Here is a 27,877-nt window from a genome sequence, read left to right on the forward strand (position 1 = left end):
CGTATGTTGGTTTGCGTGCAGCCAGCAGCAACAGCCTGGTTGATCAGGCTCTGATCCACCAGGAGGCCTGGTCTCAGACCGGGCCGCGGGGGCGTTGACCCCCGGAACTCTCTCCAGGTAACTCCAGGTAAGGAAACGTGTCGAAATGTTTCCACCAGCCGGGAGTCGAACCCGGGCCCTCCGTGTGTGAAGCGGGAGTTTTAGCCACCAGGCCACCGGGCCGGTTTCTGACTCAGTTTGAGTGTGTGTTGAGGGAAATATTACTTCCGTATCTCGTTTTTGGAGGAAAATTTCCTTTCTTTACCATTCCTGCCCAGATGTGGGCAATATACATTTTTTAAGGACTGGATGACTATGATAATGGTATACAATACAGAGGAATGTGACCACCTCAGTACTACGTTTTTATGGACACAGGAACACATAACATATGTATTTTTATGTATTTAAAATACAACTTAGTTTGAATGGTTTAACTTTGTGTTGTCACAGGTTGGTCAAAATTTTGGGAAAATATTGTGTTGTAAATTGTAAGTAATGATCACTGTTGTGTTAAAACATTTCCAGCCAAGACTAAGTTTATTTATGTACAGGTTCATATATACAATTATAATATATAGTAACATATGTGTATATTACCCAGAATAACCCCCCCAAAAAAATCAGTAGGTCTTGTGCAGTGTTCCTTATGATTTTAAGGTGACTTATTTCCATTATGGTTTGTAATTCCAAAGTTTTAAGCTATATTATTATTGTTATTATTGCAATCAAGGCGGAGCGCTAAACCCGTAGGGATTATACAGCACATGTAAGGGGATGATGGAGGGTATTTAGGGTCAACTCTGATTATTATTATAATCAAGGGGAAGCGCTAAACCCGTAGGATTATACAGCGCCCAGGGGGGGGGGATGTGGAAGGCATTCAGGCTTAATTCGGGGAACTGGAGCACAGATCCAATTCCCTAAATCAAGAGCCCCTCACCAACATCAAGGAACCTTCCATGAGGGGGGGGGGGGTCAACTCTGAACTTTATTCTATGACCTCTGATGAAGGACATCCTGGTTGCCATGGAAACCAAACTTAAGAGCTTCTCTAAGTCCAGAAATATATAAAAGTCTAGTGAGGTTCTTGTGTGATATTTATCATAATGTGGAGACAAAATATCCATGATGAAGGAAGTAACAAGAATATGGCAGAAGAATTACTACACCATATAGCAAGTTATAGACGGAAATATAATACATTGTATCCTCGAGGACCTGTCTTATTATTGATGCCTCATGACCACAATGATCACACTGTGAGGGTTTAGCGCTTTCTTTTGATTATAATAGTAATGACACTAAGTCAGTAAATAAGTAAGTTTATTTAGGTACAGGTACATAGAAATACAATTATCATATATAGTAACTTGTGTCAGTTACCAAGAACTGACTTTATTGATTGACTTACTTGATTTCAAATTTAAATTTATTTCTTTGCAAGTAGTACATTGAGATTATATTTTTACAATAATGGGTTGTAGTGTGAAGAGCCTCTATTATGTCTAGGCATTATGTGCTGACTTAATTTAATGGTTTACTTATCACTAAAGAAATTATCATAGTTGTACAGTAGTTCTATTAATTATAAGTGAATCTAATTTATACAGAATTGACTGACTGACCTGACTTACCAACCTGACGTGACTGACCAACTGACTTGACAGATCTGACTTGACTGACTGACTGACCGACCAACCTGAGAAAACTGACTGACAGATCTCACACAACTGACTGACATAATGCACTGACTGATAGATATATACTGAAAGTCAAGTGTTTTAAAGACAATATATTTGATTTTTTCAATGTCTTGTCAATTTTAAGCCCAAAAAATGAAATCTTGGGTTTGCTGCTGCTATAGGGTGAAGGGCTCTTGATTCAATGACTTGGAGATGATTGCCATTTCCTTGGAACAAAATCTGCATACTGTATGACCAATTGAAAATATGATGTAAATGAATTAAATCTTCTACTAAAATATAATAAAAGTCCGGAGCTCAGTCATTGAATTTGTGAGTCCTTATCCTTGTGGGTTTAGTGCTTACTTCTCATTGTAATAATGATACAGAATTCTTATACTCTGTTGCATCCAAATATGTTAAATATAATAAATTTATGGACAGCTAAGTGAGTACAAATAGGAAGTATGTCTGTCTGGCTCTTAGCAGACAGAGGATCAAGCCTCCACCATGTTTTGCACTGAACAACCCACATGGGTTTAGCACTTATCATGCATAATTAAATTAAAATTAAATAAAAATATGATGATTACTATATGACCCAAGTTATGCTCCAAAACAATGCTTATTGTCCTGTGATCTCAAAATAAACTAGGCCATAACTCTTGACCCGTGTGTCAGACTGAGTTAAGATCTACAGATGAGCTCAGAACATAGGATAATATTCAATACCAAATTTGAAGAGTTTTGGAGATGGTAAAGTGTTAAGAGCTGGCTGTCTCCTCAGCTCCCCACGTGTGGGAAAAATTCATTGATAGTTTAAGTTAATATACTGTGATTATTACCAGTAACTAGTAAGTACAGGTTCATATAAATACATTGACACAAATTATCATACATAGTAACATATGTGTAAATTACCTAGGATAACCCCCCAAAAAAGTCAGTCAAATTGACTTATTTCCATTTGGATCCTGATTATTGAATGTAATACTTAGGTCATGTTGTAGGTGGGTGTGGTGAACCTTGTAGTGCCATCACTGGTGCCACACCCACAGTTGCTCACTCTCGAGGATGCTGCCCAAGTCCTCTCCGACCTCATCAACTATACTCCGCCCCATCCGCCACCCACTCTGGTACGTGCTCACCCAGTGCCTACTCTGGTTGGTACCCTAGGCCTACCCCAGCCTAACATCTATCCTGGTGCATGCTCACCTTTCTCCACTGCTCACTGTGAAACATACCCACCCTAACACACACAAACCCTGACACATACCCACAACTATTAAATAGAAAGTTAAATGCAGTGAATAATATGACTTTTTAGACCTAATAAATACTGTTTGAAAAACATACAACTACATAGGCAATATGATTATATAGATATGGCATGGAGGTAATTGCTGTGTTGGTTTTAAAAAACATTTGAATGTACAAAGTATTAGTATTTTTAACCAATGGCAGACCTACATTTTTGGGGGGCCCTGAAGCTTGAACTACTATTGGGGTCACCTTTGCAACCCCTTCTCATACAATAGACCCCAAATTATTAAGCAATGTGGACTAAAGTGGCTTCTGAGGCCCTTCCGGGATTAGGGGCCCTGAAGCTTAAGCTTCATTAGTTTCATAGTAGCTCCACCCTTGTGTTTAAGTGTACTGAGTGTTAGCATGTACAAAAAGTGCAGTATTATTAGGTACACTTAAGTAAGAGTCCTTGTATTCATCCTAAATTCCAGAATTTACATGCAGTTTTATACTCACTATACACCCCATACTTCTCCTGAAGATGGTTGTAACAAACATACAGAGGCATATAATGGGCCCAGGAGCTGAGCTCCAACACATTTTTACCTAGGCAAGTTGCAGTAATGCCTGTAATACAAGAACAATGGATTAAATTAGTAAATAATATATTCAAGATATACATAATTGTTACAAAATTAGTAACATTTACATCTACATTTCTTGAACATTTTTGAGGGACTTGTTGCTAATACTTTTTTATATTTTTGCATTAATAAACATAGTGTGGATGTTTGCACTTACTGTACATATACAAATTTATTTCTTTTCTGCAGTATCCAGGTAATGTAGTTTACATGTAATAAAATATTTTTAGGCACAAAAGAAGGCCACTAGCATGTGGCACATTTTGGGCAGTGTACTAGGTGCCATTGTATACAAATATACTAAATGAGAGTTTTTCAGCCAAGCAGAGTGCGGTCTCCAGCAGAGGTGGTGAGGACTCAGCAGGGTGGAGGAGCAGAGTGTGCCTTGGTGGTTGCTTCTGTGTTGCTGGGGGCAGGTTACAGGGCCCTGGTGGTGCAAGGGGCAGCATGGCCCTCACTTGTTGCTAGGGACACCTCCCACCTTCCCTGCCCTTACCTTCAGCAACAGCTTAGGGTAAAGTTTACTCTGAGTGGATACATACACTACAATAACCTTATCTGTTGTACTTCTAGGTTGGGTTTGTTAGGAAACAACAAGTGTTTCCTGACAGGTGATGACCCACAGTTGGAGCTTTTGTTCATCTGACGTGGGCCTTCCACTGCTGATAAGTGTCTCGTGCTTTATGTGATAGATGCTTTCCTGGCATGTGGTGCATAAAGTGGACTTATTATAACATGTGAAACATAGGGTTTTGTTCTAAGACTTTGCAAATTTGGCATTACTTTATAAATGTTTACCTAAAAATTATGCTTTACTGCATATGCACCAAATGATAATACAAAATAAAGAAATGAATCTGGTTAAAAACTGAAAAAAAAAATTCAGATTTCTTATTTTAGCCAACAAATTACATAAGCATACCTGATAGGCGCCAAATGGCCATATTTATATCAAAATAAATGCAGCTGGTCATAAAACAAATAAGAAACAATTAATACTGCAAAGTTCAATCATAATCCTCTTCCTTTTCAGCCTCCTTCCTCCCTCTACCACCATCCAGCCAGCTTGTCTTTGGCTGAAGTGCACATGTTATCAACCTGTGAATACATATCTTCATGCTATTTCCTCCCTTCATCCCTGGTCTTCGTTGTGTGTTGCTATAGCCCAAATTTATCTGACTATTGTCTATTTTCTTTTAATTTCAGCCAAGTCACTTAAATTAAAATCCAACCATAGGATTTCATTCAGAATAGGCTCATTGAATTTATTATGCCCAAATCTGATTGGTTTTCCTCAAATCTTTCTTATGAATATAATTATAAACGAGTTTAGAGGGATATTTGGAGAGATTTTTTAAATATAAAATGTTGCCAGGCTTGAATGATTGCATTAGAGCAAAAAGCATACAGCAACCACCCGCTCTTATCATACAAGATCAAATTTTAATACTGGTAGCAATGAGGTTGCTGCAATGTAAGCAAATTCCCACAAACCGAACCAAAATAAAGTGGTGGATACCTGTACATGCACACCCAGATGTGTGTGTGTGTATTTATGTGTACAGCAGTATTATAAAAATACTCTTTCAATGTAGGGTTACCTAAGTGACTGTTTGTTCTGAGTAATTTTTAATATTATTTACAAGCTCAATATTGTCTCACCAGAAAAATACACATGTGTTGATCTGTGTGTCATATAACCTTACAGGAGGGTGAGAAGCAGGAAGCAGCGATGGCTTCCAAATACAGTGTACGTGCCCCCCCAGACCTGAGGAGTCAGTACCTGCTCATCATGGAGGAACGAGCCAAGCGGCGACGAACTGCCCACCTCCAACAAAAGCACGATCACACCCATACCTCTGCCACCCATGAGCAAGTGAGGGCACCCACACTTTGGTTTAGGGATACTTATGCCTTGTCAGTACTATATTAATGATACAATATACATATAAATTACTGTTTTTTAAGACTGCAGATGCTGTGTTATAATATACAACCAGGTCTTAACTTATGAGTCTGAATAGTGCAAATTTAAATCATGCACAAAAATTACATATAATTAAAATAATATGAGCTTGGATAATGCGATTACTTCATCGGATTCGTTATTCACACTAAACGATACCTAGCTGTATATCATATATACGGCTTCTCGAATTATGTTCTGGTGAACCCATCATAAGTTGAAACTATCTTAAGTTGAATATGAATATATGATATGATAAATAAACAAGTAAATAAATAACTACTGTCACTGAATAAGTAAACAAATAATTATTGTAACTAAATACGAATATTGAAAAGTGAGCGTGTTTGATAGGAGTGAATGGAGACAAATGGTTTTTAATACTTGACGTGCTGTTGGAGTGTGAGCAAAGTAACATTTATGAAGGGATTCAGGGAAACCGGCAGGCCGGACTTGAGTCCTGGAGATGGGAAGTACAGTGCCTGCACTCTGAAGGAGGGGTGTTAATGTTGCAGTTTAAAAACTGTAGTGTAAAGCACCCTTCTGGCAAGACAGTGATGGAGTGAATGATGGTGAAAGTTTTTCTTTTTTGGGCCACCCTGCCTTGGTGGGAATCGGCCAGTGTGATAATAAAAAAAAAAAAAATAAAATAAATGAATGCAAGTTTATCCTGTTAATAAATGTACAGTACTGTACAGTATGAGAAAAAAGTTTTACAGTACCATCAAACCATCATAATGTTGAAATATCATAAACTGAACCACTGTTAAGTGAGGAGCATCTGTATTATATTGTATACTGCATTTTGAAAATAAAATTCGCTTGTTTTGTTTGTTGTTTGTTACATTGAGGAGTGGCAGACAGGCAGTGGTGGGGGTGAGACATCAAGTCACCTTCACTTCTGGGTGGTGGTTCTGCCTCCCGGGCATCATGTGACCAAACCCACGTTTGTGGAGCCTACTACAGGGCAGGTAGTTCCCCTGGGTCCTCCGTACCTCCACATCCACGCAGTGTTCGACCACACTAACTACTGGGCTTGCACTAAGTATGACCAACCCATCTCCTCAGACATGGTGAGTTGATATGCCATGCCTGGTGTTGATGTAGCAATCATTTCAGCTTTAGAAACAAGTCACAGAATGAGTGGGATTTGAACCCATGGCAAGTGAGTCCTAAGACTCACTTGCCATGGGTTTATACCTCACCCATTCCATGGTTTGTTTGCAATTGTGTTTTATGATTTCATGAGTCATTTCAGTTTTAGGTTTGTCATTTACTGGTTTTATACTCTTCTAATTGCTGAATCTGTTTTTTATTTGGTAATTTATTCTTATCAACATAGTGCTTTGTGAATTGAGGAAATCTGCATGGAGATAGAAACAGTGTAGAAAGAGGCTGTAAGTTTCTGTCTACATCTAAGATCTTTAGAAGAAAATCTCACAGATGAAAATATGTAAACCACAGAACATTATTATTATTATAATCAAGGGGGAAGCGCTAAACCCGTAGGATTATACAGCGCATGTGGGGGGATGGAAGGTATTCAGGTTCAATTCAGGGAACCGGAGCACAGATCCAATTCCCTAGATCAAGAGCCCCTCACCTACGTCAAGGAACCTCCCTTGAGGGGTAAACCACAGAACAGGTGGGGTGTAAACCCACGACAAGCAAGTCCTAAAACTCCAGGCCAGTGCATAAGCCACTCGGCTTACGTGGTTTATTTGCAATCATGTTATTAAGCTTTTGTGAATTAATATGTACTCTGTGTACACTGATTTTCTGCCTCCATGCAGCAAATTTCATCAGTTGATCAACAAAGTGTCCAATACATTTTGATACTTCATCATAGTTCTTTGTATTTGTTTATTGACTGAAATAGATTCATCTGTCTGAATTAAACTTTAACATATCACCATTAAGATAATAACTGCACTCAGAAATACTCAGCACACTATCCCCACCCGTGGTATGGTTTGTTCCTGTTGCATTATTTAAATTTTTTTGTTCTTTATAATATTTATAACTTAATACTTAAAGATACTGTATGTGGTATGTCTGCTGCATTTTAGGTGATATTTTGTAAGTAAGAAGTATATAGTTTGATTTATCAGACCGAAATGTATGGATGGCACTCATAGAAGATGGTGAAAGTGACTCTCATCCACCACATCAACTATCACCTTCCTCCCCGCACCATGAAGTAGGCAGCGACCCACTGCAACCATCATCTGCCCACCAGTCATTATCACCAGCTGCCCACCATTACCCACCCCCAGCACAATCTTGTGAGGGGCCGGTGCCCTTAGGTCAGGGCACCACCTCACTTGCAGTAACTCAAGCCCATAGGGACACCAAGAAGACCCTCAAGGTGCCAAGGATGTATATGCCCATTACCATCACCGAAGAAAGTGAGTTTATACACCTAGTGATTGTCACCATCACAGTGAAGGTGAGGGTATACACCTGACCACCATCATACACAGTGATCATAGGCATATGAGGTTTTACTTTACTGGGATGCTAGACGATATTTACCGTATTTCACGGCTTATAAGTCTTGTTTCAGTTTCAATGGCTCAGCATCGGATGTAACTGGGAGAGCTACAGTGAAGGGAGCTATAGCTATAGCTCCCTTCACTGACCTTCAGTTTATAGGACGCAGGGTGGTTTTTGGAGACATTTTATGGAAAAAAAATGTGTGTAATAAGCCACAAAATACGGCACCTTGGTTTCTGTATAAGCCCTAGATGCTCCTCAACTTTCAATGGGGTTATGTTCCAATGAATCAGTTTTAAGTTGAAAATATCTTAAGTCAAATGTGAATATATAATAAATAAGTAAATAAATAACTACTGTCACTGAATAAGTAAGTAAACAAATAATTACTGTATCTAAGTCACAGACAAAAAACGTTATCTATGGAGGCAAAGAAAGGAGTATATGAAAATATAGTAGTCCCAACACTCTTATATGGGTGTGAAGCTTGGGTTGTAAATGCTGCAGCGAGGAGACGGTTGGAGGCAGTGGAGATGTCCTGTCTAAGGGCAATGTGTGGTGTAAATATTATGCAGAAAATTCGGAGTGTGGAAATTAGGAGAAGGTGTGGAGTTAATAAAAGTATTAGTCAGAGGGCAGAAGAGGGGTTGTTGAGGTGGTTTGGTCATTTAGACAGAATGGATCAAAGTAGAATGACATGGAGAGCATATAAATCTGTAAGGGAAGGAAGGTGGGGTAGGGGTCGTCCTCGAAAAGGTTGGAGGGAGGGGGTAAAGGAGGTTTTGTGGGTGAGGGGCTTGGACTTCCAGCAAGAGTGCGTGAGCGTGTTAGATAGGAGTGAATGGAGGCGAATGGTATTTGGGACCTGACGAGCTGTTGGAGTGTGAGCAGGGTAATATTTAGTCAAGGGATTCAGGGAAAACAGTTAATTTTACATAGCCGGACTTGAGTCCTGGAAATGGGAAGTACAATGCCTGCACTTTAAAGGAGGGGTTTGGGATATTGGCAGTTTGGAGGGATATGTTGTGTATCTTTATACGTATATGCTCCTAAACTGTTGTATTCTGAGCACCTCTGCAAAAACAGTGATTATGTGTGAGTGAGGTTATAGTGTTGAATGATGATGAAAGTATTTTCTTTCTTTTTGGGTCACCCTGACTTGGTGGGAGATGGCCGACTTGTTAAAAAAAAAAATAAATAAATAAATAAAAAACTGTACAGTGCAAGTAAAAGTTTTACAGTTTTACTGAAATATCTTAAGTCAAACCATTTTAAAACAGGGAGCATCTGTAGTTGGTTTAATATCTTTATTATGCACCTAATAGGCATCCTGTGGGAGGTAGTCAAAAGCTTACAGAGGCACATAATGGGTCCAGGGACTGGACCACAAAGTTCTAGTAACTAAACAGTATGAGTAACTAACATATGGTTGGAAGATGTTAAATTTCATAGTCCCAGGTAGGCTGCAGCCCTCCCCAGACCCCCCTCACCTCCTGCTTCACGAATGGTGATGTAATACATAACTTTCTGACCACCCTCATATATGTCTGGGTTGTATAAAGTTTTTATTTATGTGGTACAAAGCTAATGTAGGTTGCATGTAATCAAGCAGTGGTAGGCACAAAAGAAAGCCACTAATATGCAATACATTTTGGGTAAACTAGGGCACATATGGGTTTAGCACTTCCATATAAATATAATAAAAATAATACCATACAGGCAAGTCCTGCTTTACAGTGCTTTACTTTACAGAATTTCACTTATACAGCAGTTTTCAGTGATTCCCACTCTTCATTTATTGAAACTTCCTACAGTACATATGTTCACCACTCACTTTAAGCTAAGAATGAAAATATTTTAAAGTAATGTGTGTATTCTGTATATGCATTTTTTAGGCCTAGCTATATTGCTCACTTAATATATGATAGTGTACTGTATTACTACTATGTCTACTTTTGCTATGTTACTACTACTACAGTTACTGTTACTATACTGCTGCTAATACTAGAGTGCAGCTCCTACTGCTACTGTACTGGTACTGTTATTACAGTGAGGTTATTGTGTGTTTTAGTGCTGGAGGAGAGGTTTCCAGGTGGGTGGCGGGAAGAGGTTTACTGTGGGGTGGTAGTGCGACGCTACTCTGCCTTCTCCCACCCCCGGGGTGCCACCCTCATCCTCACCCTCTGCTCCAACACTGGTGAGTCTTGCGCTATCTGCTTCAACACTGGTGAATCTTACAGTTTACAGGTAATATATTGTTAGGCACAGTCCAGCAGAGTCCACTAACTTCATTTCAGACGCCTTCATTATTATTATAATCAAAAAGAAGCGCTAAGCCACAAGGACTATACAGCGCTGCAGGGCAGGAAGGAAGCGAGGGCATCAGGTGGCAAAAGGGAGATGGATGAGCAACAGGTTACGGATAACAGCGGGGCAGTGGATGGTGAAAGGGTAAAGGGCAGCAAGAGACTGAACCAGAAAGGGCTGAGGGGAGTGTGAAAAGTATCATCAGAGTTTGTGGAGTAAATCAGTCGTTGTCAAGAAGTCAATGAGAGAGTCAGGATTAAAGGAGGGTCCATCAGCAAGAAGGGAAGGTAAAGAGAGAGTAGGAGAACGAAGACGACGTTGGAGGTAAATTCTGCGTGCTCGTTGATAGAGAGGGCAGTCTAACAGAATGTGGCTAATCGATACTGGAACTTGACACTGCTCACAGAGAGGAACAGGGTGCCTCTCCATGAGATACCCATGAGTAAGACGAGTGTGGCCAATGCGAAGGCGGGAGAGAGTGGTCTCCCAACCTCGGCACTGATGACAAGAAGACGGCCAGTAACCTATGCTCGGTTTAATAGAATGAAGTTTGTTACCGAGCAGAGTTGACCAACGTTGTTGCCAACGGGTGCGAAGGTGGGTAGCTATTGCAGCAAAATAGTCTAGAAATGGAACACCTCGATAGGAAATTGGTAGGTCATATACTGCTGACCGCGCAGCAGTGTCTGCCTGTTCATTGCCCTGTACGTCGACATGACCAGGGACCCAACAAAAAACAATATCTTTATGTTTGGTAGAGATACGGCGTAGCCAAAGTTGGATACGGAGAACTAGGGGATGAGATGTATCAAATTTTCGTATAGCCTGTAGAGCACTAAGGGAGTCTGAGACTACTACAAATGATGACACAGGCATAGATGCGATACGAATAAGTGCTGCAAGAATGGCATACAGTTCAGCAGTAAAAATGCTAGCTGAAGATAGTAAATGCCCTCGTACGACGCTGTCCGGAAACACTGCTGCGAATCCGACGCCGTCTGAAGACTTAGAGCCATCTGTGTACACAGCGGTGGCATGAGAATGAGAGTGGAAGTGATCAAGAAAAAGAGAGCGGGAAGCCACCGTAGGCAGTTGAGCTTTCGAGCAAGGGAGTGAGAAAGAACAGACCCGAACAGCTGGAACTTCCCAGGGGGGTAGGGAAAAGTGAGATGCTACATGAACATATAAAGGTGGTAACTGAAGGGAAGACAAGAGTGAAAGTAGGCGAAGAGAAAAGGGACGGAGCAAACAGGGGCGGCGAACGAATAAAGAATGTCTACTAATATCGGTGACCATTCTATAAATGGAAGGATTGTGTAGATCGTGAGAGCGTACATAGTAACGAAGGCAATGGGCATCACGGCGATCAGACAAGGATGGAACATTTGCTTCTGTATAGAGGCTCTCAACAGGGGAAGAGCGAAAAGCACCAAGGCACAAACGTAAGCCTTGGTGATGGATAGAGTTAAGGCTAGAGAGAGTAGCAGGAGAGGCCGCGGAATAAATCTGGTCACCATAATCGAGTTTCGATAAAACGAGGGCTGAATGTAGGCGAAGCAGAGTTCGACGATCAGCTCCCCAGGAAAGATGAGCAAGGGTTTTAAGAAGGTTTAGCCGGCTGTGACAAGTTGCCTTCAGAGAGGTAATGTGAGGTTTCCAGGTTAACCGACGGTCAAAGAGAAGGCCTAGAAACCTGACTGTATCACGTTCGGGGATACGGGAGCCACAGAGATACAAAGGATGATCGGAGATAACAGAGCGTCTAGTGAAAGTAATTTGGTGAGTTTTGGTACTTGAAAATTTAAACCCATGTGTGGTGGCCCAAGTGGAAACACGGTCGACCGCATGCTGGAGAGAAACTGCAATAAGGTGACAGTCAGCGCCTGCACAAGCAATAGCGAAGTCATCAACATAGAGTGATGACCAAATATTGGGTGGAAGAACAGAGGCCAAATCATTTATAGCAAGGAGAAAAAGTGTTGTGCTTAGAACACATCCCTGAGGGACACCTTCAGCTTGGACGAAGTCCGGGGAAAGAACATTATTGACTCGAACACGGAAATGTCTGTCAGTTAAAAAGTTCTTAAGGAAGGATGGTAGATTGCCTCGGAGGCCTAAGGAATGGGCCTGGGCCAAAATATTATACCTCCAAGTTGTGTCATATGCCTTCTCAAGGTCAAAAAATATGGCAATAACTGAGTGATTATTCGCAAAGGCATTACGAACATACGTATCCAAGCGTAGTAAGGGGTCTATGGTAGAACGACCCTTACGAAAGCCATATTGACTAGCGGAGAGACTGTTGTGAGTCTCTAAATACCACATTAAACGTCGATTTACGAGGCGTTCCATCACTTTGCAAACTGCACTTGTAAGAGCGATGGGGCGATAGTGGGAGGCATCATGTCCTGTAGTACCCGGTTTGCGGAAAGGGAGAACAATGGCAGATTTCCACAGCTGGGGAAGAACTCCTTGTGCCCAAATAAGATTGAAGAGGTGTAAGAGGACTACAAGGGCTGACCGATGTAAATGTTGTAACATACGAATATGAATGTCATCAGGCCCAGCTGCCGATGATCGGCAAGCTGAGAGCGTTGCCTCCAGTTCTTGAAGTGTAAAAGGCACATTATACTGTTCTTCTCCGAGAGAAGAAAAGTCCAAGGGTACTAACTCTCTGGCAGACTTTGAGGAAAGAAACGAGGGGCATAGATGGAGCCCTCGGGAAATACGGACCAGATGTGTGCCAAGTTCAATGGCAACGTCGAGAGGGTTTGCTATATCAACACCAGTGACCCGTAGAACAGGAGCCGGGTCAGGAGAGTATTTACCACTCAATTTCCTCACTTTTTTCCAGACTGCACTCATAGAAGAAGCAGAGGTGATGGTGGAAACATAGTCTCGCCAACAAGTGCGTTTAGCTTCACGGATGACACGGCGAGCGATCGCACGCTTCTGCTTAAAATCAACAAGTCTCTCAGCGGTTCTATTGTACCGGTACCTGCCCCATGCAGCACGTTTCAAACGTACTGCACGAGCACAAGCAGGAGACCACCAAGGCACGCACTTCTGAGAATGCCTGCCTGAGGTGTGGGGTATAGAATGAGAAGCTGCGGTATAAACTGATGTCGAGAAGATGTGTAGGAGCTCATCAATGGAGGATGAAGAAGGAACCTCACTAAAAGCAGTGAGGTGTGAGTAAAGATCCCAATTTGCCCGATCAAATTGCCAGCGAGGGCTACGGGAAGGTGGTGAATAAGAAGGAGAAGTAAGAATGATCGGAAAATGATCGCTGTCATGTAAGTCTGGTAGAACAGACCAGGTGAAGTCTAGTGCTGTGGAGGAAGAGCAGACTGATAGATCGATGCAAGAGAGAGTATGAGTACGAGGATCAAAATGGGTGGGAGTACCCGTATTTAAAACATGGAGGGGGTGAGAGGCAAGAAAAGCCTCCAACTGAATGCCACGTGAGTCACAATGAGACCCCCCCCAGAGGAAATGGTGGGCATTAAAATCACCAAGTAACAGAAGTGGTGGTGGTAAGGATGAAACAAGAAAGGCAAAGTCTGGGATAGAAAATGCTCGAGAAGGAGAGAGATATAAAGAACATATTGTAAACCACTTATTCAAGTGGATACGGGCTGCAGTGTAATGCAGCGAGGTATGGACAAATAGTTGACAGTACGGAATATCATTGCGTAGAAGAAGGGCACTTTCATTAAAGGTCCCATCTGAGAAAGGATCCGAAGAATACAATAAATTATAGCCTGAGATAGGTTGGAAAACAGCCGAGTGTAATTTTGGTTCTTGTAAGCAAGCACCAACAGGGGAAAACCTGGAAAGCAACATCTGAAGCTCACCCCGATTACCCCTGAGGCCGCGGATATTCCACTGTAAATAGGCCATGATTGGCGATGAAGAAAATATCAGGAATCTGTAGGTAAAGGCACCTACGGACTAGAGGGGTTAGAAAAGTCAACGTGTGGTGGCATTGGAAGATGTTCAAGTAACGAAGGAACGGAGCGTTGCGAAGAATGGGGTTGTGAAGATGGAGGAGAGGGAAGAGAAGGAACAGGAAGTGAATCAGTGTCCATTGAAGGTTTAGTCTCTGCAATATATTCTGAAATGGCTTCAAGTGTTTCTGAATTCAAAGATGTATGGGAAACCATATTGGAGATAGGAGGAGGAGGGTGAGTAAAGATTGGGACAGTAATGGACTGTACCAAAGTAGAGGGGGAGGGAAAAGTGTAAGGGACTGGAGATGAAGTGTGGGGGGGGACAGAAGAGGTAGAAACCTGGGAGGTGACAGAAGAGGGAGAAACTTGGGAGGGGACGGGGGTGGAAGGCATAGTACGAGGAGGAGGGTGAATCTCCACACTTGTAATAGAGCCAGAGAGAGGGGAAGAACTAGGTACAGAGACTGGAAAGGTAACGTGTGGAGGTGGAAGAAGGGAAGGAAGGGGCAAAGAAGATTTGAGCAATGTGGATTTTTTGGACTTCTGAGTAGAGGGGCGATTGGTATTAGGTGTCGTACGAGGTCTTGTCGATACTGGGGCTTGTGAGGAAGGACGCGAAGATGTGAGAACAGACTGAGTTGTAGTCGGGACGTCAGAGCCAAGGACAGCAAAAGGATTAGATGCCGTAATGGCTATGGGAGGGGTAACAACAGAGGAGGCTGCAGAAGATGGGACCCCAGAAGTGGGGGGATGTTTGGAAACACGAGAATAAGAAACACGGGGTAGTCTCCCTTGGAGGCGGAGATGAGTAACTGCCATAGCATAAGGGAGACCTTCTGCCTCTTTGAGGCAACGGATTTCACGTTCATTTAAGTAGACCTGGCAACGGCGGGAGTACGAAGGGTGAGCTTCATTACAATTAAGGCAAGATGGAGGTTGACTGCAAGATGTATTAGAATGGTTGTCGGCACCACAGACTGGGCATTCGGCCATAGATCTGCAATATTTCGCTGGGTGACCAAAACGCCAGCAATTTCTACATTGTTGCGGTGTAGGTATCACCTTTCGAACTTGTAACCGATGTCCCGCGACATATACAGAAGACGGGAGTTCTCGGCTGTCAAAAGTTAAACGAGCCACATTGCAAGGGTAACGTCTCCGCCCCCGGGCAGGAAGGACATAAGTGTCTACTTTGAGGATTGGGAGATCCTGGAGTTCCAGCTGTTCAAAAATGTCATTGCCACATGACTGGAAATTCTGTTGGACTATGGTATGGGGCAGAATGACAGTACCACTACAAGAATTGAGAGAAAGATGTTTTTCAATAGTGATAGGAGTAGTATCGATATTCGAAAGGAGAGAAAGATCATGAGCTTGGGTAGCATTCTGGACAGTGACGATGCGCGTACCGCTCTTGAGAGCGTGAAATGAAATATCTCTGCCAACATGACGCAGGAGCGCTTTGGCAATACTATGGTCAGAAAGGTAGGCAGAAGAAGAAGTTGGTCTTAAAGTAAAGAATTTAGTCCATTGTGTGGTCCGAAACTGAGCGTGGAGAGGGAGTGCTTGACGTGTCGGTCGTTTCCGAGTAGAATGGGAAGGTAACGACGGAGCATCATCAGGAGATTGACGTTGGCGTTTAGGAGTAGGACCGGAGTTGGTCCGGCATGAAATGGGTGGGCGATTCGAAAATTGCCGTACCGTAGAGGGAGAAGCCGGAAGCATAGTCAAAGGAGAGCGGAGTTCAGACAAATCGAAGGAGTCAGTCGAAGCCCCGGTACCTGAAGCGGGTGAGGAAACAGCACCAGCAAGAGGTACAGGGGCATCAGGAGTGTCCGAAGAGTGGTCTAAACACAAGGCAGGGTCAGAATGGGGTGCGGTATCAAGAAGGGGCCCGGGGGTAGTGGTTTCATGGACTAGGGCTGCCATGGTTAGGTTACTCCTTTGCTTTTTGTTTTTAAGAAAAAAAAAGAAAGAAGAAAAGAAAATAAAAACAAAAAAAAGAATAAAAAAAGGGGGGAGCGGGGAGGAATAGTTCCCAGGAGAAATGAAAGGGCCGGAAATCTCCCTCCGCGCCCAAGAGGACTCGACACCGCTAGTAGCGCAGATGCAGCATGGAACCCGTGCCATACCCTACCCTTCATGCCAGTAAACCAGCAATCCGGGATAGCAACCTCACATCTGCCGAGCTACCTCGGTGGACAAAAGAGAGGGCGGCCGGATATCCGCCACAAAGCATACCTCCTTCAGCCACCACCCCCGGAATCCGAAAGGTGGCTTCCAGAGATACACCCGTCGCCCAAAAGACACCCAAAGCTACTCCGGGATACCGGAGAGGGATCGGGACATCCCTAGGCAATCCAGATTCCACGGCAAACTACGCCACCGCCAAGAAACCTCAACGGAATGGGATCGACCCCGGTGTCCTTTCCCCTACCTAGGAACTAGCACGCCTGTGGGAGAAATCACGAAGGCTAAAAAGAGGAAGGGCAAAAGGGAGGGGTGAGGAGGAGGAGGAGGAATGGAAAAAGGGGAGGATGGGGAGGATGGGATAGGGGAGGGGAGAATGGGGGGTAATTAGGTTCGGTCTGAGGAAGAAGACCGACAGGGCTAATTCCTCAGACCAAGAGCCTCTTCACCACGCCAAGGAGCCCCCCTTGAAGAGGTCAGACGCCTTCAGTGATCTGACTTGCTTACTTTCGCTGCCCTCTCTGATGGTCCCATCTTTATTAAGAACTTACTCTTATTTTCTGACTGAACACCAATTTCCTACATCGCTCTGACCCCCATATTTTATACCAGAGTTCTTTCTTGGATACCTCTACCTATTCCCATTCACCCTCTTTTGTTAAGCTTTGCATTGCAAGGCTTCAGCCTTATATGGTTCATGGATAAAATAATAATGGGAAGATCTCTTAGCAGGGTCATCTCAGGAGGTACAGGAGAAATTTGAGCAACGTGGCGATGGTCTGTTGAGCCGCATGACCAGTCTCCTCCAGGGGGCCGTCCACGAAACCTTTGCCAACACTAGAAAGGACACACTCAAGCGTATGTGTAACCCATAGCTACGTAAAAAAAATCACTCCTTGCTAATCTTCATCCTGGATGTTAATGTTCAAAAATGCTCTGTCCTCTCTAATAAGCTTATTCTAAGACAGAATCTCACTTTACTTTCCTAACTGACGCTTCCAGACTGTAACATCCCCACCATCCTTCAGAGTTCAGGAACTGTACTTCCCGCTTCTCAGATAAATTATGTTTTAAAAAGATTCTTGTTTCGTGGGGTCATTGTAGGACCTTAATTCCCTTGATGAACATAGGGTAGAGGCACACTTGCATGTTCTATTTGTTATGCCTAAATTTGTTGTTTGTAAACCTTAAATGTCCTTATAAATAAGCAAATAATAATTATTGCCATTGTAGTCTTAAGTTTAAGCTTGCCTGAAATGCTCTACATAACTATGGGCTTTCTGCATGTACTACCAAATGTCATCCATCTCTGTACAAACATTATATTATGTGTAATATGTGTGAACGATGGTGAAAGTGTTTCTTTTTTGGGTCACCCTGCCTTGGTGGGAGATGGGTTATTTTGACTTTGTGGGTTATTTTGACTTTGTGTATAATGTGTGGGCAGGTCACAAGTACTGGCGGGCTCCTGGTCTTCTAATGGCTCGGTCTGGGTCTGATGGTATGAATAATCCAGCACAGGCAGGCCAAGGTGATGATCGTAACCAGTCACCTCAAGACGAGGTCTTCGAGTTCCACTCAAAGTTCAGAGTGGACGCTCTCAGGCAAGTTGAGGTTCTTTTGTGATTCATGTAAACTTTAAGATCTTTTTGGTTGTTCAGCAGTGTATATACTTACAGCCAAAGATTCATATATATGGATCTGTGCAAACCAGTGTGAAAAATAGTGAACTTCCAAGTGTTTTTGTGACTTCTCACATAAACAAGGACCTTTTTTTCACAGTAGTTATTTTACATATTGTGATATCACCTGTTTACTGTGATATTATTGCAGACAGTCTACTGCTCTAAAACGAAAATCACTAAAGTGAATCGTAGCCTTTTTTTTACTTTCAAATGCATATAAAAGCCTAATAACATGTTTACACTATCATATATTGAGTGATTGGTATAGCTAAGCCTAAAATATGCTTATAGAGTACTCACATTACTTACCTTAAAATATTTTCATCCTTAGCTTATAGTGATTTATAGGAAGTCTGAATAAATGAAGAATGGATATACATGTAATTGAGAACCGCTGTACATATTAGCGAAAAGCTGTAAAATGAAGTACTGCAAAGTGAGGCCTTCCTGTACTTTTACAGGACTCGAGTAATTGGCAAAACAGTTTGGAGGGAGGAATTTGATGACCGTCCAGATCTTCTCATGGCCCGGACCATCACCTTCAGTAATGCTGACCCTAGTCCACCCAGACCCATTCAGGTAAGACTGTCATTTCACCATGCCCCTTTAATGTGACTTCAAATTCAAATTCAGATTTTTATTTCTTTTTATGCTGTGTAAAGATAATATAGTTTACACATAATAAAACATTATTAGGCACAAGAAAGTCACTAGTATGCAAATGCATTTGGGGCAAACAAATCCTAATGCTTGAAGACTACTTAAGAATTAGACATAGACTATTAAGTAGGATTATTAATGAGTATTAACAGCAAAAAATAACAAAAGCTGCTGTTTTCAATATCTTTGCCTTGGTATTTTTTTTCTTATTATAGTACGTATACTGTTCTCCATAACATTTTTGAATTATTGTACAATTATCAGTGAAAGTAATGGTGCTGTGCAAGGGATGTCTACAAATTTTAGACACAATTCAAAAGTTTTAGACAAGAACCAATTATGATCAAACCCACATTCGTTGAGAAGTCTCTTTTACGCTTATCCTGCCATAAGGATCGTTTATTTATTTTGTTAACACATCGGCCATCTCCCACCAAGGCAGGGTAGCCCAAAAAAGAAAACTTTCACCATCATTCACTCCATCACTCTCTTGCCAGAAGTGTGCTTACACTATAGTTATAAAACTGCAACACAACACCCCTCCTTCAGAGTGCAGGCACTGTACTTCCCATCTCCAGGCTCAAGTCCAGCCCATCATACTGTACATAATTTTTTCAAGTATTCTGTAGTAAACTCAATGGTCAGAAAATAATATCTGTGTATTTTTTGGTAGATTATTGAAGAGGAGTTTGGGTGTCCAGATGGGGAGGAGCCTCACAAGGCAGTGCAGCGGCGAGTGTTCGAAATAAGCGAAGGCAAGATCCTGCTGGTGTACCACTACGGTCACCACCGCCTCCTGCAGCCCACCAGGTCCTTCCTCAAGCCCCAGAGTGGCAGGCCCACAGATCTCACATCAGAGATGACCCAGGGATTCCAGGTCTCCTGATTCACTACTAATTCTGCTTATTATATTTTGTAATGCCTGCTTCCATGAACTTGCTAACTGTACACATCTTGCAGTGATGGAAGAACCCTTCAGCTTTTTATCACATTGGATTTCTTCAATGGTGTTGCCTTGATACTGCTGTAAGATTCTTGACTGTAATGAAGGGTTCTTGGCTGTAATGAAGGGTTCTTAACTGTAATGAAGGGTTGTTGATTATAGTACTTCTCTTTTCCCAGGCATTGTATGACACCTATGAGTTTAGTACTTCCTGGTAAATATAACAGTTTTACTAACCAAATTGACTATTTTCCCATCAAGGTGACTCAAAGTAGTTAACAATGATTATCACTCATTCAGTAACTGTCTTGCAGAAGCACTTGGACATAACAGTTTAGATGAACCTCCAACCTTCAACATTCTCATCCCTTCTTCAGAGTGCAGGCACTATACTTGCCACTTCCAGGACTTAAGTTCAGCTAACCTGTTTCCCTGAATTCTTTTATATATGTTACCCTGTCAATCCATAAAAACCACTTGTCTCCACTCACTCATATCTCTGATCATTCACACAGGTCTGTTGGATGTTCAAGCCTCTAACACTCAAAACTTTTCTTCCCTCCAACCCTTCCTGTGTGTACCTTCATAATACAGCATACTGTATTGATTTACAGTACAGTATTTGTTTTATTTGTGGTGGTGCGACAGCCTGACCCAAGCGTGGAGGAACCAGGTATGCCCGAGCTATGGGAAGTGTTGGAGTCGGAGATGGAGGCAGAGGTGCAGGTGCAGGAGGAGGTGCGAAGGGCAGTGGAGGAGACAGCAGCCATCAGAGAGGCCAGGACTGCAGAGGAGCACCACATAGTCCTCCTTCCACACATCTTTGACATCCGCAGGAATGAAACAGTCCAGTACATATTAAAACAGGTAACGTGTGTGTATTGTGGCTGTCCCTCTTGCAATAATCTGTCACTCTCTCTCTAGCACCTTCTATTATCAACCATTTTTTTTAATGTACCTGCCATCTCCCAGGTAAAAGAAAAGAAAAACAGAAGGTTTTCTTTTTAGATTTCATAATTTATACAGGAGAAGGGGTTACTATTCCTTTGCTCCTGGCATTTTAGCCACCTCTTATGACATGCATGGCTTACAGAGGTAGGATTCTTTTCCACTTCTCCATGGAGTTGTACATAGATGTTTCCAAGAATGAATGACATGACTTTTAAGCAATGAATTATTAAAGTTGTTAATGTTTTTGATACTGTTTATGTCTTTATGGAAGGTGAGAGTGTGTGTGTGAGTGGAAAGAGTTTAACAAAGGTTACACATATAGTATGTTTTGCAGCGGCAGTACGAGGAGGCTCACCGGGAGGAGATGCAGAGGAAACGTCAGGAGGAGCGGGAGGGTCGTGTTGACACCATTGCTCCCTACCTACCCCTTTTATTGGTCAGTCACTCCATCAGTCTCTTGTCTTTGCCTCTCTTCCTCCATATTGTAAGTTATTGCTAGTGATAAGATATGTTTGGATTTTTAACCTGGGGTAGAGAGGGTTAGCCACTCAGGATGACCCAAGAAAGTCAATGTGTCATTGAAGACTGTCTTATTTCCATTGTGGTCCTTCAGTCTTGTCCCCCAGGATGTGATCTACAACAGTTGATTAAGATCCAGGTATCTACTTGCTGCAAGGTGAACAGGGACAGCAGGTGTAAGGTGACTCACACCCATGTACCTACTTACTGTTAGGTGAACAGGGACAGCAGGTGTAAGGTGACTAACACCCAGGTACCTACTTACTGTTAGGTGAACAGGGACAGCAGGTGTAAGGTGACTCACACCCATGTACCTACTTACTGTTAGGTGAACAGGGACAGCAGGTGTAAGGTGACTAACACCCAGGTACCTACTTACTGCTAGGTGAACAGGGACAGCAGGTGTAAGAAACATGCCCAAACAAGACATTACTCTCACCACACACTGTGCTCTCTCAGTAACTGAAAGAGATCATAGGCAATAAATTATACAGTAGAGTACAACTCAAGACTTGGCTAACTTGTGAGTGTACAACTCGAAGATACAGTACCAAGGGAATAATGTGTGATTTTTTTCCAATACTTCATATCTTTGGATTTTTTTCTTTTCCATATAGCCTGGAATGTATGTAATAGTTTAGATTGCTGTATATAGATAAAGACACTTATGTACAGTTGAGAACATTTCCTTTAATAAATATCCTGAACTGTAAACAAGTATCTTGAGCCAGTGTATGTCAGTATGCTGAACAATTCTTTCATCTTATATTGTCCGTGTTTTTGTCTATCATTCCTTCATCTCATGTACCTAGCTTCATCCTTAATATATTACTAATTGGAATTTTTTATTGAATTACTGAATCCCTCCCACATAATAATAACTAAGTATTCTCATTCTCATATACTAGTAATCATAATTTAGTTTTAAGGTTGCCTGAAATACCTTGCATAATAAGGGGCTTTCTATGAGTAGCAATTATTTTTTAACACACCAGTCATGTCCCACTGAGGGAGGGTGACCTGAAAGAATGAAGTTTTTCTTCCTTTTACATTTAGTAATTTATACAGGAGAAGGGGTTACTAGCACCTAGCTCTTGGCTAGTTGCCTCTTATGACACACATAGCTTATGGAGGAAGGATTCTTCTCTACTTCTCCATGGAGAATAAAGTAGTTTTTTTTTTTTTTTTTTTTTTTTTTTTTTTTTTTTTTTTTTTATTATTATCACACCGGCCGATTCCCACCAAGGCAGGGTGGCCCGAAAAAGAAAAACTTTCACCATCATTCACTCCATCACTGTCTTGCCAGAAGGGTGCTTTACACTACAGTTTTTAAACTGCAACATTAACACCCCTCCTTCAGAGTGCAGGCACTGTACTTCCCATCTCCAGGACTCAAGTCCGGCCTGCCGGTTTCCCTGAATCCCTTCATAAATGTTACTTTGCTCACACTCCAACAGCACGTCAAGTATTAAAAACCATTTGTCTCCATTCACTCCTATCAAACACGCTCACGCATGCCTGCTGAAAGTCCAAGCCCCTCGCACACAAAACCTCCTTTACCCCCTCCCTCCAACCCTTCCTAGGCCGACCCCTACCCCGCCTTCCTTCCACTACAGACTGATACACTCTTGAAGTCATTCTGTTTCGCTCCATTCTCTCTACATGTCCGAACCACCTCAACAACCCTTCCTCAGCCCTCTGAACAACAGTTTTGGTAATCCCGCACCTCCTCCTAACTTCCAAACTACGAATTCTCTGCATTATATTCACACCACACATTGCCCTCAGACATGACATCTCCACTGCCTCCAGCCTTCTCCTCGCTGCAACATTCATCACCCACGCTTCACACCCATATAAGAGCGTTGGTAAAACTATACTCTCATACATTCCCCTCTTTGCCTCCAAGGACAAAGTTCTTTGTCTCCACAGACTCCTAAGTGCACCACTCACTCTTTTTCCCTCATCAATTCTATGATTCACCTCATCTTTCATAGACCCATCCGCTGACACGTCCACTCCCAAATATCTGAATACGTTCACCTCCTCCATACTCTCTCCCTCCAATCTGATATTCAATCTTTCATCACCTAATCTTTTTGTTATCCTCATAACCTTACTCTTTCCTGTATTCACCTTTAATTTTCTTCTTTTGCACACCCTACCAAATTCATCCACCAATCTCTGCAACTTCTCTTCAGAATCTCCCAAGAGCACAGTGTCATCGGCAAAGAGCAGCTGTGACAACTCCCACTTTGTGTGTGATTCTTTATCTTTTAACTCCACGCCTCTTGCCAAGACCCTCGCATTTACTTCTCTTACAACCCCATCTATAAATATATTAAACAACCACGGTGACATCACACATCCTTGTCTAAGGCCTACTTTTACTGGGAAAAAATTTCCCTCTTTCCTACATACTCTAACTTGAGCCTCACTATCCTCGTAAAAACTCTTCACTGCTTTCAGTAACCTACCTCCTACACCATACACTTGCAACATCTGCCACATTGCCCCCCTATCCACCCTGTCATACGCCTTTTCCAAATCCATAAATGCCACAAAGACCTCTTTAGCCTTATCTAAATACTGTTCACTTATATGTTTCACTGTAAACACCTGGTCCACACACCCCCTACCTTTCCTAAAGCCTCCTTGTTCATCTGCTATCCTATTCTCCGTCTTACTCTTAATTCTTTCAATTATAACTCTACCATACACTTTACCAGGTACACTCAACAGACTTATCCCCCTATAATTTTTGCACTCTCTTTTATCCCCTTTGCCTTTATACAAAGGAACTATGCATGCTCTCTGCCAATCCCTAGGTACCTTACCCTCTTCCATACATTTATTAAATAATTGCACCAACCACTCCAAAACTATATCCCCACCTGCTTTTAACATTTCTATCTTTATCCCATCAATCCCGGCTGCCTTACCCCCTTTCATTTTACCTACTGCCTCACGAACTTCCCCCACACTCACAACTGGCTCTTCCTCACTCCTACAAGATGTTATTCCTCCTTGCCCTATACACGAAATCACAGCTTCCCTATCTTCATCAACATTTAACAATTCCTCAAAATATTCCTTCCATCTTCCCAATACCTCTACCTCTCCATTTAATAACTCTCCTCTCCTATTTTTAACTGACAAATCCATTTGTTCTCTAGGCTTTCTTAACTTGTTAATCTCACTCCAAAACTTTTTCTTATTTTCAACAAAATTTGTTGATAACATCTCACCCACTCTCTCATTTGCTCTCTTTTTACATTGCTTCACCACTCTCTTAACTTCTCTCTTTTTCTCCATATACTCTTCCCTCCTTGCATCACTTCTACTTTGTAAAAACTTCTCATATGCTAACTTTTTCTCCCTTACTACTCTCTTTACATCATCATTCCACCAATCGCTCCTCTTCCCTCCTGCACCCACTTTCCTGTAACCACAAACTTCTGCTGAACACTCTAACACTACATTTTTAAACCTACCCCATACCTCTTCGACCCCATTGCCTATGCTCTCATTAGCCCATCTATCCTCCAATAGCTGTTTATATCTTACCCTAACTGCCTCCTCTTTTAGTTTATAAACCTTCACCTCTCTCTTCCCTGATGCTTCTATTCTCCTTGTATCCCATCTACCTTTTACTCTCAGTGTAGCTACAACTAGAAAGTGATCTGATATATCTGTGGCCCCTCTATAAACATGTACATCCTGAAGTCTACTCAACAGTCTTTTATCTACCAATACATAATCCAACAAACTACTGTCATTTCGCCCTACATCATATCGTGTATACTTATTTATCCTCTTTTTCTTAAAATATGTATTACCTATAACTAAACCCCTTTCTATACAAAGTTCAATCAAAGGGCTCCCATTATCATTTACACCTGGCACCCCAAACTTACCTACCACACCCTCTCTAAAAGTTTCTCCTACTTTAGCATTCAAGTCCCCTACCACAATTACTCTCTCACTTGGTTCAAAGGCTCCTATACATTCACTTAACATCTCCCAAAATCTCTCTCTCTCCTCTGCATTCCTCTCTTCTCCAGGTGCATACACGCTTATTATGACCCACTTCTCGCATCCAACCTTTACTTTAATCCACATAATTCTTGAATTTACACATTCATATTCTCTTTTCTCCTTCCATAACTGATCATTTAACATTACTGCTACCCCTTCCTTTGCTCTAACTCTCTCAGATACTCCAGATTTAATCCCATTTATTTCCCCCCACTGAAACTCTCCTACCCCCTTCAGCTTTGTTTCGCTTAGGGCCAGGACATCCAACTTCTTTTCATTCATAACATCAGCAATCATCTGTTTCTTGTCATCCGCACTACATCCACGCACATTTAAGCAACCCAGTTTTATAAAGTTTTTCTTCTTCTCTTTTTTAGTAATTGTATACAGGAGAAGGGGTTACTAGCCCATTGCTCCCGGCATTTTAGTCGCCTCATACGACACGCATGGCTTACGGAGGAAAGATTCTTTTCCACTTCCCCATGGACAATAGAAGAAATAAAAAAGAACAAGAGCTATTTAGAAAAAGGAGAAAAACCTAGATGTATGTATATATATATATGCATGTGCGTGTCTGTGAAGTGTGACCAAAGTGTAAGTAGGAGTAGCAAGATATCCCTGTTATCTTAGCGTGTTTATGAGACAGAAAAAGAAACCAGCAATCCTACCATCATGCAAAACAGTTACAGGTTTTTGTTTCACAGTCATCTGGCAGGACGGTAGTACTTCCCTGGGTGGTTGCTGTCTACCAACCTACTCTAATGGTATAATATACTGTACTGCACTTCATAGAAATAAAGTTTGTTTATTTTTTTACTATTTATAACTGTTCATGGTATTTTAGGGTGACAGTGAGGGTGACAGAGGAGAAATTGTAAGAGAAAGATGCCTTCAAGACCTACGTGAGCGCCTCGCCCTCAGAGCCAACCTTCTTCAGGATAGACTTGACCAGGTAATTGCTGTACTTTGGCTATCTCCATCACCAGTACTTTGGGCCAGTAAAGGGCTCTTAATACAAGAATCAGAGCTACTGTTCCCTTCTTTGGGTCAAACTTGATTACCTCCTATGATCTCCATTAATATAATTTTAATCCCTCACCATAGTCCTAACCCAGTTCATCATGAAAGATGGTATTTGGGTTGGTAGACAGCAACTTGCCCTGTGACTAAATCTTGCCCTGTGACTAAAACAGTAGCCTGTTGAATGTTTCAAACTCGGGCAGGAGTATTGATCAGGTCTTTCTGTTTTGTAAACATGTAAGATGGCAGTAAATCCTACAAACCTCTACTGACATTCAGTGTACACTTATTTTGATACACTTGCCATGGGTTCAGATCCCACCCTTTCTGTGGTTTAGTATACACTTATTTGTAATTTCCAGTGTATTTCTTAACACAGTAGTTCTTCTTTCAACAACCTGGCCATATCGCACAGAGGCAGGGTGGCCCAAAAAGAAAAACAAGAGTTTCTCTTTTCAACTTTAGTAATTTATACAGGTGAAGGGGTTACTAGCCCCTTGCTCTCGGCATGTTAGTCGCCTCTTATGACACACATGGTTTGCAGAGGAAGAATTCTGTTCCACTTCCCATGGAGATAAGAGGAAATAAACAAGAAGAAGAACTTGTAAGAAAAGCCTAGAGGGGTGTGTGTATATATGCTTGTACGTGCATGTGTAGTGTGACCTAAGTGTAAGTAGAAGTAGCAAGATGTACCTGAAATTTTGCATGTTTATGAGATAGAAAAAGGACACCAGCAGTCCTGCCATCATATAAAACAATTACAGGTTTCTGTTTTATACTCTTGGCAGGATGGTAGTGCCTCCTTGGGTGGTTGCTGTCTACCAACCTACTACCTAGGACAGTAGTTCTTATTCCTGGAATATTTCTTGTCATTTTTCAAAATGCTGCATTCTCTGTTTTCAAATCTTGAATACTGTGTCTTTGAGCCTAATTACAGTTGCGACCTAAGTCACTATAATAGTATTTTTTTTACCCACTGAAGGCCCGAGCATTGGTGTTGGAGTGTCGTGAAGAGGGAAGCCGCCGTAAGCGTCTCACCGCTGAAGAACGTGCAGCCCTCACTGCCCGCACCACAGCAGCCGAGGCCGCACACCGTCGCCTGCGGGCCCAGCTGGCTGCCTGGAGGCACGAAGCCTCAGAAAGATATGAGACACTGGCAGGCAAGCTGGAGAGTAATCTCTGGCTAACACAAAAGCCGGCCCTCCCTCCTAACAGCACCCTCCAGTAATAAAAGCCATTAGTGCCTTTCATAATAGACCAAGATAAACATGTACAGTACTATATAAATATAGAAATAAAGCAGCACTAACCTTGATATTTCAGAGATTTACAATAATAATGTCTAAGTTTAACTGGGGAAGGAGAGATAGGGAAATAGAAGAAGACATTAAAAATAAATAAAACTTTTTCAAAAATAATGTATATTTCTGTCCTTCACACAAGAAAATACTAAATAGGATACAGCTAATAAAGAAATTACATTAAATTATAAATGAATGAATTGTTTTTTAATTTATAAATTTAATGTTACAACAT

General features: G+C 41.9%; 1 protein-coding gene across 3 annotated transcripts; it reads left to right on the forward strand.

Moving 5' to 3' along the window:
- The first annotated feature begins 234 nt into the window (after window positions 1-234).
- lobo (lost boys) lies at window positions 235-27,759 on the forward strand. 3 transcript variants are annotated; one of them, XM_053788692.2, is made up of 15 exons: window positions 235-363; window positions 2,735-2,860; window positions 3,933-4,127; window positions 5,322-5,489; window positions 6,431-6,652; window positions 7,678-7,987; window positions 10,147-10,272; window positions 17,255-17,383; window positions 17,973-18,129; window positions 18,672-18,789; window positions 19,544-19,747; window positions 20,462-20,680; window positions 21,099-21,200; window positions 26,166-26,273; window positions 27,324-27,759. In XM_053788692.2, the coding sequence occupies exons 1-15, from the start codon at window positions 349-351 to the stop codon at window positions 27,567-27,569; spliced, it is 2,445 nt and encodes an 814-aa protein (XP_053644667.2). In that variant the 5' UTR covers window positions 235-348; the 3' UTR covers window positions 27,570-27,759. The 3 variants fall into 3 exon arrangements, with proteins under 3 accessions (XP_053644667.2, XP_069960188.1, XP_069960187.1); XM_070104087.1 differs by lacking the exon at window positions 235-363 and adding an exon at window positions 542-1,301 and having other exon boundaries at window positions 17,258-17,383; XM_070104086.1 differs by lacking the exon at window positions 235-363 and adding an exon at window positions 543-1,301.
- The last annotated feature ends 118 nt before the right edge of the window (window positions 27,760-27,877 follow it).

The sequence above is a fragment of the Cherax quadricarinatus genome, chromosome 89, assembly GCF_038502225.1.
Source record: "Cherax quadricarinatus isolate ZL_2023a chromosome 89, ASM3850222v1, whole genome shotgun sequence".
In the NCBI taxonomy this organism is placed as follows: Eukaryota; Metazoa; Arthropoda; class Malacostraca; order Decapoda; family Parastacidae; genus Cherax; species Cherax quadricarinatus.